This window comes from Pelophylax lessonae (genome assembly GCF_965119305.1).
Source record: "Pelophylax lessonae genome assembly, chromosome: 2".
NCBI classification, from domain to species: domain Eukaryota; kingdom Metazoa; phylum Chordata; class Amphibia; order Anura; family Ranidae; genus Pelophylax; species Pelophylax lessonae.
Window position 1 is genome coordinate 386,667,052 of NC_138769.1, and position 13,581 is coordinate 386,680,632.

Below are 13,581 nucleotides of genomic sequence, written 5' to 3' on the forward strand. Positions count from 1 at the left end.
TGTAAAATCCTCCAGAAGGCTTATTGTCTTTCCATCAGGCAAGTTCGGAGGAGGAACCTACAGCAAAACCTTGTCATCTTGAAGAGTCAAGGTCATACAGAAAACTTACAGTGCGGCCTGGCAAGAGCCTCCAGGAGTGATACTCGCTCATTCAGCTAGGTCAATTTTTACATCTTTAAATTTGGGCATTTACCTAGAGACCTCTGCAGAACAGCTGGCTGGTTGGCGTGTACTTGCCTACAGCGCTACAGGGAAGATCCAGGGCCTTGTACAGCAAAGGAATGACGGTCTAGAATGAAGGTTCTATGTCCATTGTAGTAAAGTTCCATTATACCCCACCCTATTTAACTCGCTATTTACCATATGTATGGTGCCATATTGGCGTCAGGAAAATTGTATCAAATACCGTAATTTTTCCTTTCCCGACGCCAATACATGGCAGCATACAAACCCTCCCTCTGATCTTTGTGCTTTATATGGAGAATGGGGGAGGTTGCTCTGTCGGACTTTTATAGATTTAAACAGGTTCTGTGGGTGGATATAGGGGCAGAGCTATATGTATGCTGCCATGTATTGGTATCAGGAAAATTACGGTAAATATTTGATACAATTTTCCTGCCTAGTGTCCTACTCATGGAGGGAGGCAGCATGACCCAATGGTCAAGAAGATGCTGGAGCTGTGTCTGTCAATTATCAGAGAAAAGGATTTTACGGTATGACAAAAATCCAATTATTTGAAACATTTTATAACAGAAAAAGACTCTTGATGGTCTTTGATGAGGAATTTAACTTGTTTAAAGAGCTGCTGAATAGAAATCTAGAGGCTTTATTCTACTTTGAAGATGCTGCTCTGCAACCTGCCATTATGACCATGCCCATCTGCCACACCTTAGTTGTCTGGTCCAAGTTATGTTCTGAGATCCTGGTTCTATCCTAACATATCTTTCGAATTTGCAGCAACTGGTTCTCATGCCCATAGCCCTACTCTGTTGTGTTAATAGGTTGATTATATGGCAAATGTCCATAATGGGCCTCCTTTTGGTACACATGTGGGAAAGACCTTGGCTGACATATTGGTCTTTGGAGCATCAGTGCAAGGAATGCCTTTTGCGAATGCACTATGACGTAAAGTCTTTCGGTCAGGACCCTGGATAATCTTATCAAGGTCACCAGAGGAAGATTTTGCTGCAGAAAAAGTCAAAATCTCCACCCAGAAAGCCCTCTACTCCCGAGGCTTGCAAGAGCTCCTTTCATTTATCTAAGGCCTCCAAGGAAAAGCTTGGAATTCAGTACCGTCATAAGCCCTAGTCCCCCCCCCCCCCCCCCACTCCTCCATATACACAAGCAAGTCCTCTTCACGAGTGAGCACCCCACTTCTCAGAGTGAGGGGTGTGGAACCTATTGACCTTTGCAGATATACGCTTTCAAGATATTTCAGATGTTTGAGTCCAGAATGTTGCATCCACAAGCTGGAATTTTGGTTTCTGCCTGCACCCCAGGTTTTAGACGAAATTGAGGCCTCCTTAGAGGCCATTCCATAGGCCCTGCAGACCATTGTACATCCACATTCTGGCACCATGGGACATGAGGACACAGTCTTTGGTAATTCACCTGACCCGCAACACAAGGCTTTCCCTGGCATGATGGGTCACAAGTGGTGCTGGAAAAGGTTTTCATGAAGGATAGCAGCCTGTGTGGTTGATGTGAAGTTTTAGATGCCCTTTCAGTACATGGGTCATGGTCATCGAATAAAGCTCACCTGATTATTCTGGACCTTGGGATGATTTGGCTTTTTACTTTCAATGTTGGACCTATCGTCAGCAGGGTCATATGACCCATTATTCAGTTGGACAATGCTATGGCAATGACTTACATCAACCATCAGGGAGGAAACAGAGGTCTTGCAGGTCAAAAGAGAGGCAGATCGTCACAATCCAGCCCTGTGTACATCCCCGGTCTGGAAAGTTGGCAGGCCAACTTCCCAAGTCGAAGATTGTTCTCTGGAGAAAGGTGCCTTCATCTGGAGGTGTTTCTCAGTCACAGGTGGCGGACACTAGACATGGAACTTCTGGTCTCCAGCTTCCACAGAAAACTGGTCCTGTTTGTCTCCAGGACCAGGGATCCTCTAGCCTTTGCACTGGATAGTGTGTTCATGGGATCAGTTCAGCCTATTGCAGATATTCCTCTGTCAGTATATCCCTACTTGCAGATTCCATTCTTACTGCCATCACCCCAGCAAGTCTGAGTTGTTGCCTTTGCTTGTAAAGAACATTTTTCTTGTGCTACACAAGGATAAGGTTTTGAGGCCCAAGGCCTCATCTTTATTTTTTCTCCTTTCACCTCAACCAGACTTCTGTTCTATTCTCCTAAACATCTTAAGTTGATCTCTCTTAACTGTCTGAATGTGGTATGGGCTGTTTATAATAGTAAAACTTTAGGCTTAGGTAAAGCCTATAGATAAAAATAACGTATCTACTAAGTGAAAGCAAAAAAAAATATTAGAAAGATAAAGAAGATAATGGCGCTCACAATATCGCCCGTGAAAACAAGTGAATATATCCGAAAATCAAGTCCAAAATAATGTTAAAAGACCATAAAAATTATAGTTGATGATTCAATGACTGTCAACCACACCATGTGAATCTGTGCCACCACTCCCTTTTGGATATCCACTCACCAAATGTTTATGCCAAGTACTCTCATATTGGCAATAGCAGCAGATGCCCACACTGGGGTTAATGGTTAATTATAAGATGTGTCAAATCCTTTCGGGTGCTCTATGTATAATGGACAGGAGTATAAATAAAAAAGTGCCAATAGTGTGATACCAAGGAAATACTTTATTAAAAGACAGCTAATCCTTATGTAGTACACTCACAATGTAGACAATATAAAACATAACGAGACGACAGGTAAGCCGACTTATCGTGTTCGCGGTGGACCGAAAACAAACGATTCCGTGTCTCACCTAACCACTTGCGGTATTCCGGATCGTCACTTCCGGTTGCCGTACAGCAGACTATGGTATATACGAATGGACTTTTTAATTGTTTTTACAAGTAATGGCGGCGATCAGCAAATTTTAGCAGGACTGTGACATTGCAGCGGACCAATCTTGACACTAAGTGACACTTTTTCGGCACCAGTGACACCAATACAGTGATCGGTGCTGAAAAAAAATGCACTGTTACTGTATCGATGACACTGGCAGGGTAGGGGTTACCACCAGGGGCAATCAAAGGGTTAAAGCGGAGCTCCAGCTGCTTTTGTGTCTATTAAAAGGCAGCAGCTACAAAAAGTGAAGCTGCTGACTTTTAATTAACACACACTCACCTGTCCCACGATCCAGACACAGCTTCATATCTTCTTGACCATTGGGTTATGCTGCTTCCTACAGGAGTAGGACACTATGCAGGAAAAAGCTTTACCACGCCTATGGGGCAGTCCCTGCAGACATAATCCCATACACTCTGCTATAGCCCTCAGTTTTGTTGCAAGCAGTGTTTTAGAAGACCACAACCCCATTCTACTCATAAATAGAGGGGCGGGTGCTGCATCTGTCAATGAACTTCAGAGAAAAGGATTTTATGGTAAGTCAAAAATCCAGTTTTCTCTATAGTTCATTGGCAGACGCAGCTTCATATCTTCTTGCCCATTGGGATGTCCCAAAGCAGTATTTGCATGAGGGGTGGGAAGAACGGACAAAGGAACGTAATTCCCCAAGGCTAAAAACGTAGCCAACCAGGTAACATGGGGCTCAAGCAGGAACAACTGGAGCTCACCTAGAAAAAAATAAATTCTCTTTAAACAGCAGCCTGCAAAACCTTGGGGCCAAAAAATGCACAAAGAAGATGCCAACACATCTACTTCATAGAATTTTGTAAACGTGTGCACTGACGCCCAAGTCGGGCCCCTGATAGTGCCCAAGGCCAACTGCTGTTCAACACCTTTTTGAAGAAAAGCCAAAACCCTAGCCACCGAGAACAAGTGAGAGTGCACCTTCAACAATTTACACCATGAAATGTACGATTTCGACGTACGATGATAGATCTTCTTGGAAGTAGACTTCAGCAGTGTAGGAATCGGAGTCAGAAAGACCTTTATCCTTTAATACCTGGCTTTCAACAGCCATGCCGTTAAAGCCAGCGACTGTAAAGCAGGATCGAAGTAAAGGTCCTTGAGACAACAGATCTTCCCTGAGAGGGAGTCTCCACGGAGCATCGGCAACCAACCTTACCAGGTCTGCGTACCAAGACCGGCGAGGTCAGTCTGGGGCCACCAGAATCCCTTCCACTGCTATTGTGTGAAGAAGCCTCGGTAGAAATTTGAGCGGAGGAAATACATAAATCAGCAGATACTGACTCCAGGAAGCCACCAGTGCGTCTGTGGTATAGGCCAGAAGATCCCGAGACCTGGCTACAAACCTCTGAACCTTCTTGTTGAGCTGAGAAGCAAACAGGTCGACGTTGGGTGTTTCCCATTGGACACACGAGATGAAACTCCTCCGGGTGTAAGGACCACTCCCCTTGATCCAACACCTGACGACTCAGGTAATCTGGCTGCCAGTTCTCCACACCTGGGATGTGCACAGCAGAGAGGGCTGGAACAAAACTTTTCCGCCCAATCCAGGATCTCGGCCGCCTCCCGGACTGTTAAGACACTTTTTGTGCCCCCTTGATGATTGATGTAAGCCATGGCCGTGGCATTGTCCGATTGTATCTAGACTAGACAATCTTGTCCAGTGTCTCAGGCAAAGCTTTATCGCCCTGAGCTCCAAGATGTTTATCAAAAGTTTTGACTTTTCCACTCTCCAGGACCCCAGGGCGCAGAGCTTCCGCAGCACTCCACCCCAGCCTGACAGGCTGGTGTCCATTGTGACTCCCGTCCAATACAACCGAAGGAAGGACTTGCCCTGGTGTAGTGCCAACGAGGTAAGCCACCATAGAAGAGCATTCTTCGTGCTGTGACGCAACCGAATCAAAGTGTCCAAGGACTTTGGATCTTTGTTCCATTTGACGAGAATCTACCTTTATAAGGGTCCCGTGTGGAACTGAGCAAACAGAACCGCCTCAAAAGGTTGACACCATCAGACCCAAGGCCCGTATGCAAGTCCGCAGAGAGGACCAGTTGTTTGCCAACAGCAAACGGATCACCCCCTGGAACTTCTGCAGCTTGTCTGGAGGAAGAAAGACCCTTGCCAAGGCGGAATCCAGAGTCAGGCCCAGATAATCCACTCTAATGACTCTTATCACGGCAGACTTTTTGAAATTGATGTTCCAACCGGACTCTTGCCTGACAGCAGAATGAGAGTCCACTCTCAATAGAAGCTCGTCCAGGTATCCCAGTACCGAAACCCCCCGTTGGCGCAGCAATGCCAACACCGGAGACAGCACCTTCGTAAAGACCCTGGTGGCAGAGGCGAGACCAAAGGGTAACGCCACAAATTGATAATGCTTCTCTCCTACAGAGAAGCGAAGAAAACGCTGGTGTCCAGCGTAGATAGGGATGTGTAGATATGCAGCCCTGATATCTATAGGAGGCCAAAAAATCCGAACAGGGAAACACCTTACTCGACTTCTGGGATTTGCGGATGCCAAAAGACACTTGCATCTCTAACGCTGTAGATTCATCTGCCATTTTTAATGTTTCCCACACTGATACTATAAGCGTCAGTGGCTGACGAGGACATGTCCTCCCCATCAAAATGCGATGACACAGATCCACCAAGGTGGGGTGCGTCCGCAGTGGCCATATTTGCCTCAGAATCTGAGGATACCACAGAGGGAGGTAAAGGCAAAGGGCGTTTTCGGCTAGTGCTACCTTTAAAACTAAATCCACTCGATACCAGGCTTTCCAAAACCGCTATGAAAGCAGACAGGGGCTGCAGCCGCACTAAGGGGGACTGTAGGTGAAATTTTGTCCTGGGACTCCAATAGCACTGAAATGTAAAAAATGCAATGTCACTTTAAAAAAATTCGCAAAAACATGATCCACACCACTGCACCTGTGGTACTACAAGTCCCAACCCCAAAAACATTACAACCAAATCAGTCTGGAAGCTATAGGAACGTTACATGCTGAAGATAGTAATGATCTGGCACAGGAAATGAAAAGCACCTGGGTCATGCCTAGAGCCTTTAGTTTCTCCCCTTGCTGTCCATTGATCATGGACTACAAGAAAATGGCCGCCCTATTCATTCCAATGGGGAACTATCAACACATTGCCACCCATGCATTGTAATGAGAACTTTTTACATTAAGGCAGCGCAGAAGTCTACAGCAAAATGGCGGCCCCCACGGTGCACCATACCAGAGGCAGCAGAGGGTCCCCAGAAGGGGACCCCACTAGGACAAATGCCCCCCCCTCTCAGAACCGCTGCAATATAACTGCCCCCCATGAGGTATGAACCTGCTACAAATGGGGAAACAGCTAAGGGGGGCCTGGTAAGCCTGAGAGGCCAGGGGAACAGAGGGTCCAACTATTCCATGGAGGGGGCCCACATCCACCGAGACTGCCAGGGAATCATGGGGACACTTATCATATCATGGTATCAGGCGGGCGCCACTCCAAAAAGACCACCTCCCACTCGGGGTGGGGGTGCTGACAGCCAGGGGGTACCCTGCGACTCAGGGCATCCCAATCCACTTGCAGGCTCATCCCCATCGGGGGTCTGGCATTACGAGGCCTAGTGCTGGACTATAATCTGCTCACACTAGCTGGCCAGGCTGGGAAACCGGAAGGATCTCGAATATCCAGTTCGAAACCCAGCCGGCTATTGCTTGAAGTTCTCCAGGAACTCTAACTAAAAGAAATTAAACACAAAAAAAAGGTTCCTAAAAATAGACAGCTAAGACCGAAGTCCCAGCAGGGAACTAGGTCCTATTTCTAAACTAGGCAGAAACAAACTGATGGCTATAGCACAGAGTGTGTGGGGTTATGCCTGTAGGGACTACCCCATAGGGCGTGGTAAAGCTTTTTCCTGCCTAGTGTCCTACTCCTGTAGGGGGCAGCATAACTCAATGGTCAAAAAGATATGAAGCTGCGTCTGTCAATGAACGATAGAGAAATTGAGTGTTGTCAAAATTTGTGAAATTGTTCTTGTGTTCTTTGAGATATTGATAAAAATCTTACTTTTCAAAAGTAGTGTACTCATTTATGTTGAGCACTGTATCCATCATGCCATATGATGAAAAAAGTGCGATTGGCCCCAAATTTATTCTGCAGCAGAACAGCATCCCCAAACATACATCCTATGCCATTAGGAACTATCTTCAGCGTAAAGAATAAGGAAGTCCTGGAAGTGTGGCGGTTTGGCCTCCACAGGGCCCTGCTCTCAACATAGAGTCTTTCTGGGATTATATGAAGAGACAGAAGGATTTGAGGCAGCCTACATCCAAAGAAGAGCCGTGGCTAGTTCTCCAAGATGTTAGGAAGAACCTACCTGCAGAGTTCCTTCAAAAACTGTGTGCAAGTGTACCTAGAAGAATTGATGCTGTTTTGAAAGCAAAGGGTGTTCACAGTAGTATATCTTAGTTGCCAAGCAGGGAGTTCCACGTTATCAGTTGCTGTGAGGCAGATGCTAATTATTGCAGGATTTTTACATGCCTTAAAGATTCTTCCTTACAAAACAAAAATTGTACTATTGGCCTTCATATTTATAACATCCCCTACCAAAAACACAAATCCTACTATCCCTATCCATTTTGGACTTGCGTATGGCATATTTTATCAGGCTAATTTCAGCTGCCTGTTCTCTGGCTGACCCAATTACATACTGACAAAGTAAAATCCTTCTCTGATGACAAGAAAAAAAAACAGTAGCCCTGCAAGCAGAAGTTCTTGCGGTCTATTTCATGCATGAAACCTAAGAGCCATAGAAAACTTAATTTCTACATCTCTTTCCATGTGAACATTATACCAGTGTTTGCCTCCTTACAGTCTATGAAAAATGTCAGTAGGTTTCATTTACCATAAATAAATCCTGGCCCTGTTCCTTACCTCTTTGCTGTAAACAAGTTTTTCCTAGCCTACACTTCAGGGTGCTGTTTATAAATAAGAGGCCTGCTGTGCCTGTTCATTGCGTTGTATATACTATTCCTCTTCCAGGACCAGATTTTTCAGAGCACAGTGGGGTTCCTTCACAGGAGCTTGCAAGCAGTTCTAGAAACAGTTACATTCCATACAAGTCATTTATAGTGGCTGCTGGGACAAAATACCTTTTATTGAAAATGCAATTATACTATAGGAATTTACCTAAATATCAAAAAAAAAAAAAAAAGTATATAATTTTATCTCTGTGCCAGGAGTTCATGATTGAACATACCAAAACCCAGTGGCGTATCATCCATGTGTGCAGTGCACACAGGCCCTGAGGGGAATGGGGCCCACTGTGCTCTATCCCACTCCGCACCTATGGATGAAACAAGCCTAAGGAGCTGCAGTCGTGTGTCACTCCCCTATCTATGCCTCCTGTCACATGATCTGCATGCATCAATTCTCAGTCACACACAGACCGTTACTGTAACTGACAACAGCTAGGAGTGGGGTGCTAATGTCATACACTGGAGCCCAGGAAAACTAAATCCATGTCGGAGAGAGATCAGACACTGATGTCACCTCTGAGGTCAGAGCATTTAGGGAGGGGTGGGAAGAATGAAGATGGTGAGGACTTTGCAGAAAAGCTTGAGAGGAGTTGGGAAGCCTGAGGATGGGGAGGACTGTGCAGATGAGCTGGAGGTGGGCTATGAAGCCTGAAGATGGGGGGATTATGCAAATGCACCAAGTATTGGAGGTGGGAACTTGAGGACTAAGAATGGGGGAGACCTGTACTTTACATACTTCTCCCCAAAGTGCTCATTGTCTAAAGTTGCTGTTAGTTAAGCAGTCCCTAACTATTTTAAAAGGTCTTTTGTAAAGTTGGCTCAGAACACTTTTTTTTATGGTTACAAGTTGGCTTTTTCTTTAGTTAACTATGCCCCCTCAAGCCCTAGCCCGCTGGTAATGTAATATGGCCAAAGCCATCAATTGCAGCGGCGTGTTAAGCACGCTGCATTACTACTCTAGTTAAGGTTCCCAAACATGCCCCCGCCACAATGAAAACCATGTCAACTCTCACACAATACAGTAAGCATGTCATATTTTATTTGTTCCCATCAAGCAATTGGGCCCAGCTTATGATTTTGCACTCAGGCACACTGATTTCAGAAAACGCCACAACCTAAACATAGACCTACAGTTTCCACTGGCGCCAATGTGATCCTCGCAGTGCTGACTCCCTTCCTCTCCCAGGTATTGTGCTAGTTTCTCCCTGTTCCTATGTAATTGAAGCTGGGTTACAGCAGCTAACTGGGATATGCACCGATTAGGTCACCCCTTCTCCCTAGTAAAAGATGAAATTTGTGGAGAACAATGCAGAAGCAGAGGACTATACCTTATGATAGGGCTGTAGACTCCTTTTATGAGGACTCTCCACCTGAAGAACCCCAGGATCAGAGTTTAATTCAGACAGAAGGACTTTGTGCAATTTTTCGCAGAAGTGGCGCAAACTGATTTGAAGTTACCATTTCCCGAGTTCGCCCCTGGATTTATGGCCACCGCACGAGCCTCAGTCGTTCCCTATACATTCTCACCTTAAGGTGGTTTATTTTGTGTACTGGGCTTACCATAACAAGGTGTCCACTTCAGCGAAGAGGCTTGCTCAGCAATACCCCATGGAGGAATTCACTAGGAAGTAGAGTATTCCCTTGGTGCATGTAGCTCTCTCCTTTCGCAACAAGAACCCCACTTGTCTTGTGGATGACATTCTGGGTTTTTAAGGATACTGCTGACAAGTGTCTGGAGGCCTTGTTTAAAGCATCTTTTGCCATTGTAGTTGCAGCTATCAAAGTCTGCCAGAGCCTTAAAATTGGAGCACATCTGTCCAGAGGGTTGAATGCCCCCTTACAGTGATGCCAATTTGTGCCGTTTAGTAGATTTACCAGAACTATGGAATAGGATGACCCATCTATCCTTTCACCCTGTTTCCAATCAGGCAGGGCCTTGCACTACATCAGGGGTGTCCAACCCTCAAGCAACCCTGGCTCATCTGGAGCGACGCCCTGCAAACATGGCAGCCTACACTAACAAGGCAGACAAACGCATACTTGGAGGGATGTAGTGCAAACATAGTTGATGGGTGCGGGGGGGGCTGTTGTGCTAATGAGATCAGCTGGTAAACTGCTTCCTGTGTCTAACTGGTTTCAATGTCCTAAATTTACACACCTGGAAGTCATGGTTTTTTCCTATAGGACACAGCAGGTCTGGAGGTGCATTATCAGTATATTGGCATTTAGGGTAGCTGGAATCCAGAAGGGAAAAAAAAAAAAAGACAAACAGCCTTTAAACCAAAAGACAATGTTTTCCCCATCCTGGACCTCAAACAGGTTTCTCTGGGTGCAGAAGTTCTAGATAGAATTGGAGAAAGGCCACTGCTGCACACACCATCTGGGGGGATTTGCTGCTAGCAGTGGACATAAAGGATGCCTACCTACATGTCCTTATCTTTCCTCAGAGGTTTCTACGGTTTGCAGTGGAGGATCACCTTTGTCAATTTGTGGTCCTGCAGTTCAGTCTATGCACAGTTCCCAGAGTTTTAAGAGACCTCTTCCAATTCTGGTCCTGCCAAGGACCCAAGGGGTTTCTATCCTGGAGTACCTGGATAATTTGCCTCTGAGGGAGCAAAGTGCTCCTCTGCTCGAGTACAATGTCTTATTGGGGGGGGGGGATTTGAGCCCCTGCTGATTCTGTACATTTGACCACTGACAGAAGTGATTAGTCTATAACTTTAATGATCGTTCTGTTCCACTTAAAATAAAACTAAAAATATCAAAAATGGCATTTCAAAAAAGTTATGAATTGATTTGCATTTTAAAGAGTGAAAAAGTATTTGACCTCTTCGCAAAACAGGACTTCGACCTCTCCAAGTCTTTAAGGCTGACAATTGGTAACTCGAACATTCAGCACCCTTCACATTTTCTATGGGATTAAGGTCTGGAGACTGGCTAGGCCACTCCTGGACCTTAATGTGCTTCTTCTTGAGCCACTCCATTTTGGCTGTGTGTTTTGGATTGTAGTCATGCTGGAATACCCATCCATGACCCATGCCCTGGCTGAGGGAAGGAGGATCTCAACCAGGATTTGACAGTATATGCCCCCCCCCCCCCTCCATCATCCCTTTGATGCAGTGCAAGTTGTCCTGTCTCCTTAGCAGAAAAACACCCCCCAAAGCATAATGTTTCCACCTCCATGTTTGGAGCGAGTTGAGGCCAAAGAGCTTGATTTTGGTCTCTTCTGACCACAACACTTTCACCCAGTCCTCTGCATCATTCAGATGTTCATTAGCAAAACTTCAGGAGGGGCCTGTACATGTTCTTTTGAGCAGGGGGACTGTGCGGGCATATGCAAAGTCTGGTGCAGCTCTACATAGAAACCAGTCAGTTTCCAGGTTTAATTGTCAAAGCTTAATTCAACAAGCTGTTGGAAGCTGACCGGCCAGCATGCACAGCTGCACCAGATTCTTGAATGCTCCAGGTTTTCGTAAACCTTTTGTGTGAGTTCCCTAGAAAATCAGCTAAAGGATTTGTCCTTCCAATCCCTATCAGAAAGTGCCAGCACTGTAGTGATTAGTGATTCGGTTGTATCCTCAACCTTTACAAAAAGTCAGTTAGACAGTACCTGGGCCTAATCTTGGATACCAGCCCTATGCTGCATATTTCAGCCACAAAGTAGACCTCTGTCTGTGATGTACACCCAAGTTTTATTTCAGATCATTGCATCTGAACATTCTGCCAGCATGAGACAAACCCATTTGGTCCTTAGACTACCTCATGCATCTGCCCTGCAAGGGCAGACTCTGGCACAAGGATCTCCAACAGGGTGATGTAGTAAGGAAACCTGTTTCCACCACAAAGATGGACATTTCCCCACAACAAATGTCAGCCTACCAGGATGGGGAGGAGTTCTGGATGCCTTTTGTCAATGCCTGATCACCTGATAGTAGCTTTATATAAGCATGGGAAAAATACAAAAGTCCTATATCATACTTCAAGAAATGGATTTTACCAAGTCAAATCCTAGTTTACTTTTAAAATCAGAAGCCATTTGATACTCCCTCAAATTAAACATTTGCAGAGCATTGGAGGCAAGGAGCCTGACTGGAAATTAAATGAAAAAAAAATCTTGGGGGGGGGATCTCAAAACCTACTTTACAGTAAAAAGCTTTCATCCCCCTTATGCGACGAAAAAGCCCACAGCAACAGACATCACTAAAAGGTTTAGTACATTATAGCCAAAAGCCATCTGCCTACCTTGATTATACAAATACCGGGTCCTTACTCCCTCTAGAGACACAAGGCTTTGGCCAAGCATCGATTGCTCCCCAACTGGAGCTGAACTGCTGATGTCAACTGACCCTAATGCACAGACCTCTGTAAAACAGGACTATTTCTGTTGTGTGGGGTTAACCCTTAACCATAACGTGCTAGTATGAACAAACTTGCCTCATTGTGCCCTTCTTAAGTGGTAAAAAGTCAAGCCTCTAGTGCCAAGTCACCTCCACAGAACCTGCCACTCCTCTGGCCACTTGACAGCAATTATGTAAACAAGATTTACTTTGTCTAAAATACCTAGCTCTATTTTGAGCATGCAGAGCATGAACTAGGAGGTATACTGCACAAGCAATTTTCAAAGTGGAACTTAGTCTTTGAGGGCTGTCAACACATTCTTAGAAACCACATTTCTGCCCTTCAGCCTCCATGAGCTAGTTTATGTTGCTTAGAATGTATGGTTTGGCACAAGCCACCTGGCAAGTAAGCCTGTAGTGATCCTACTGCACCAATGCTGCCTGTCGTGATAAAAGAAACCTGCCACTAAGTACATTCAAGGTTGACATCAAGAAAGAATGCAGAACAGTCACAATTCAAAAGCTACAGAATAACTTCAAACACAGTGAAAATATTTTATTTTATTGTGATTCTTGATCCACCAACCATTTCACAACCCCTGTTTCAAGTACAAACAATCTCATTACAATACAATATACATGGAAACTGCCAAAGTGTGTTGTATACACAGGAACCAAAGATAACAGATGAATATCAACTGCTTTACAATAAGTGGCAACATCTGCCAGTCTGAGGTGAAAATTCATCTATGAACCTTGTGCTTCCAACTCAGAAGGCTGTATATCAGGCTCTTCATCATTGTAAATATTTTCAGCCTGCAATGAATACATTAAAAACGTCAGTCTCAAGCATACATTAGTTCATCAAAATTCTTAAGGCTTGTTAAAATCCCAAGTTGACCCCGTGTGCTGTTAAAAACCAGTGCTGTGGTCTGAAGTAAAAAGTGCTGACTGTAGCTCCACCCACGGCAGAAGCCCAAATTATAGCCATTCCTATGGGGGGGGGGGGGGGGAGGAGGTTTAAGTAGCACTGAAATTACAGCCCCTCTAAGTTCTGTAGTGCTCCTGCTATACATCACTGTGCCTTCTTTGCGCCATTTGTACTAAGAGGCTGATTCCCCTCCCCCCCCCCCCCGATACT

At 45.2% G+C, this 13,581-nt stretch overlaps 1 protein-coding gene across 2 annotated transcripts in view; it reads right to left on the reverse strand.

Moving 5' to 3' along the window:
• Positions 1-12,971: 12,971 nt before the first annotated feature.
• RBBP7 (RB binding protein 7, chromatin remodeling factor) overlaps positions 12,972-13,581 on the reverse strand; it is a 39,936-nt gene continuing 39,326 nt past the window's right edge. For both annotated transcript variants that reach the window (XM_082246879.1, XM_082246878.1), the window contains exon 12: positions 12,972-13,256. In XM_082246879.1, coding sequence (XP_082103005.1) covers positions 13,188-13,256 — 69 coding nt within the window. In that variant the 3' untranslated portion in view covers positions 12,972-13,187. The remainder of the gene's footprint in view (positions 13,257-13,581) is intronic.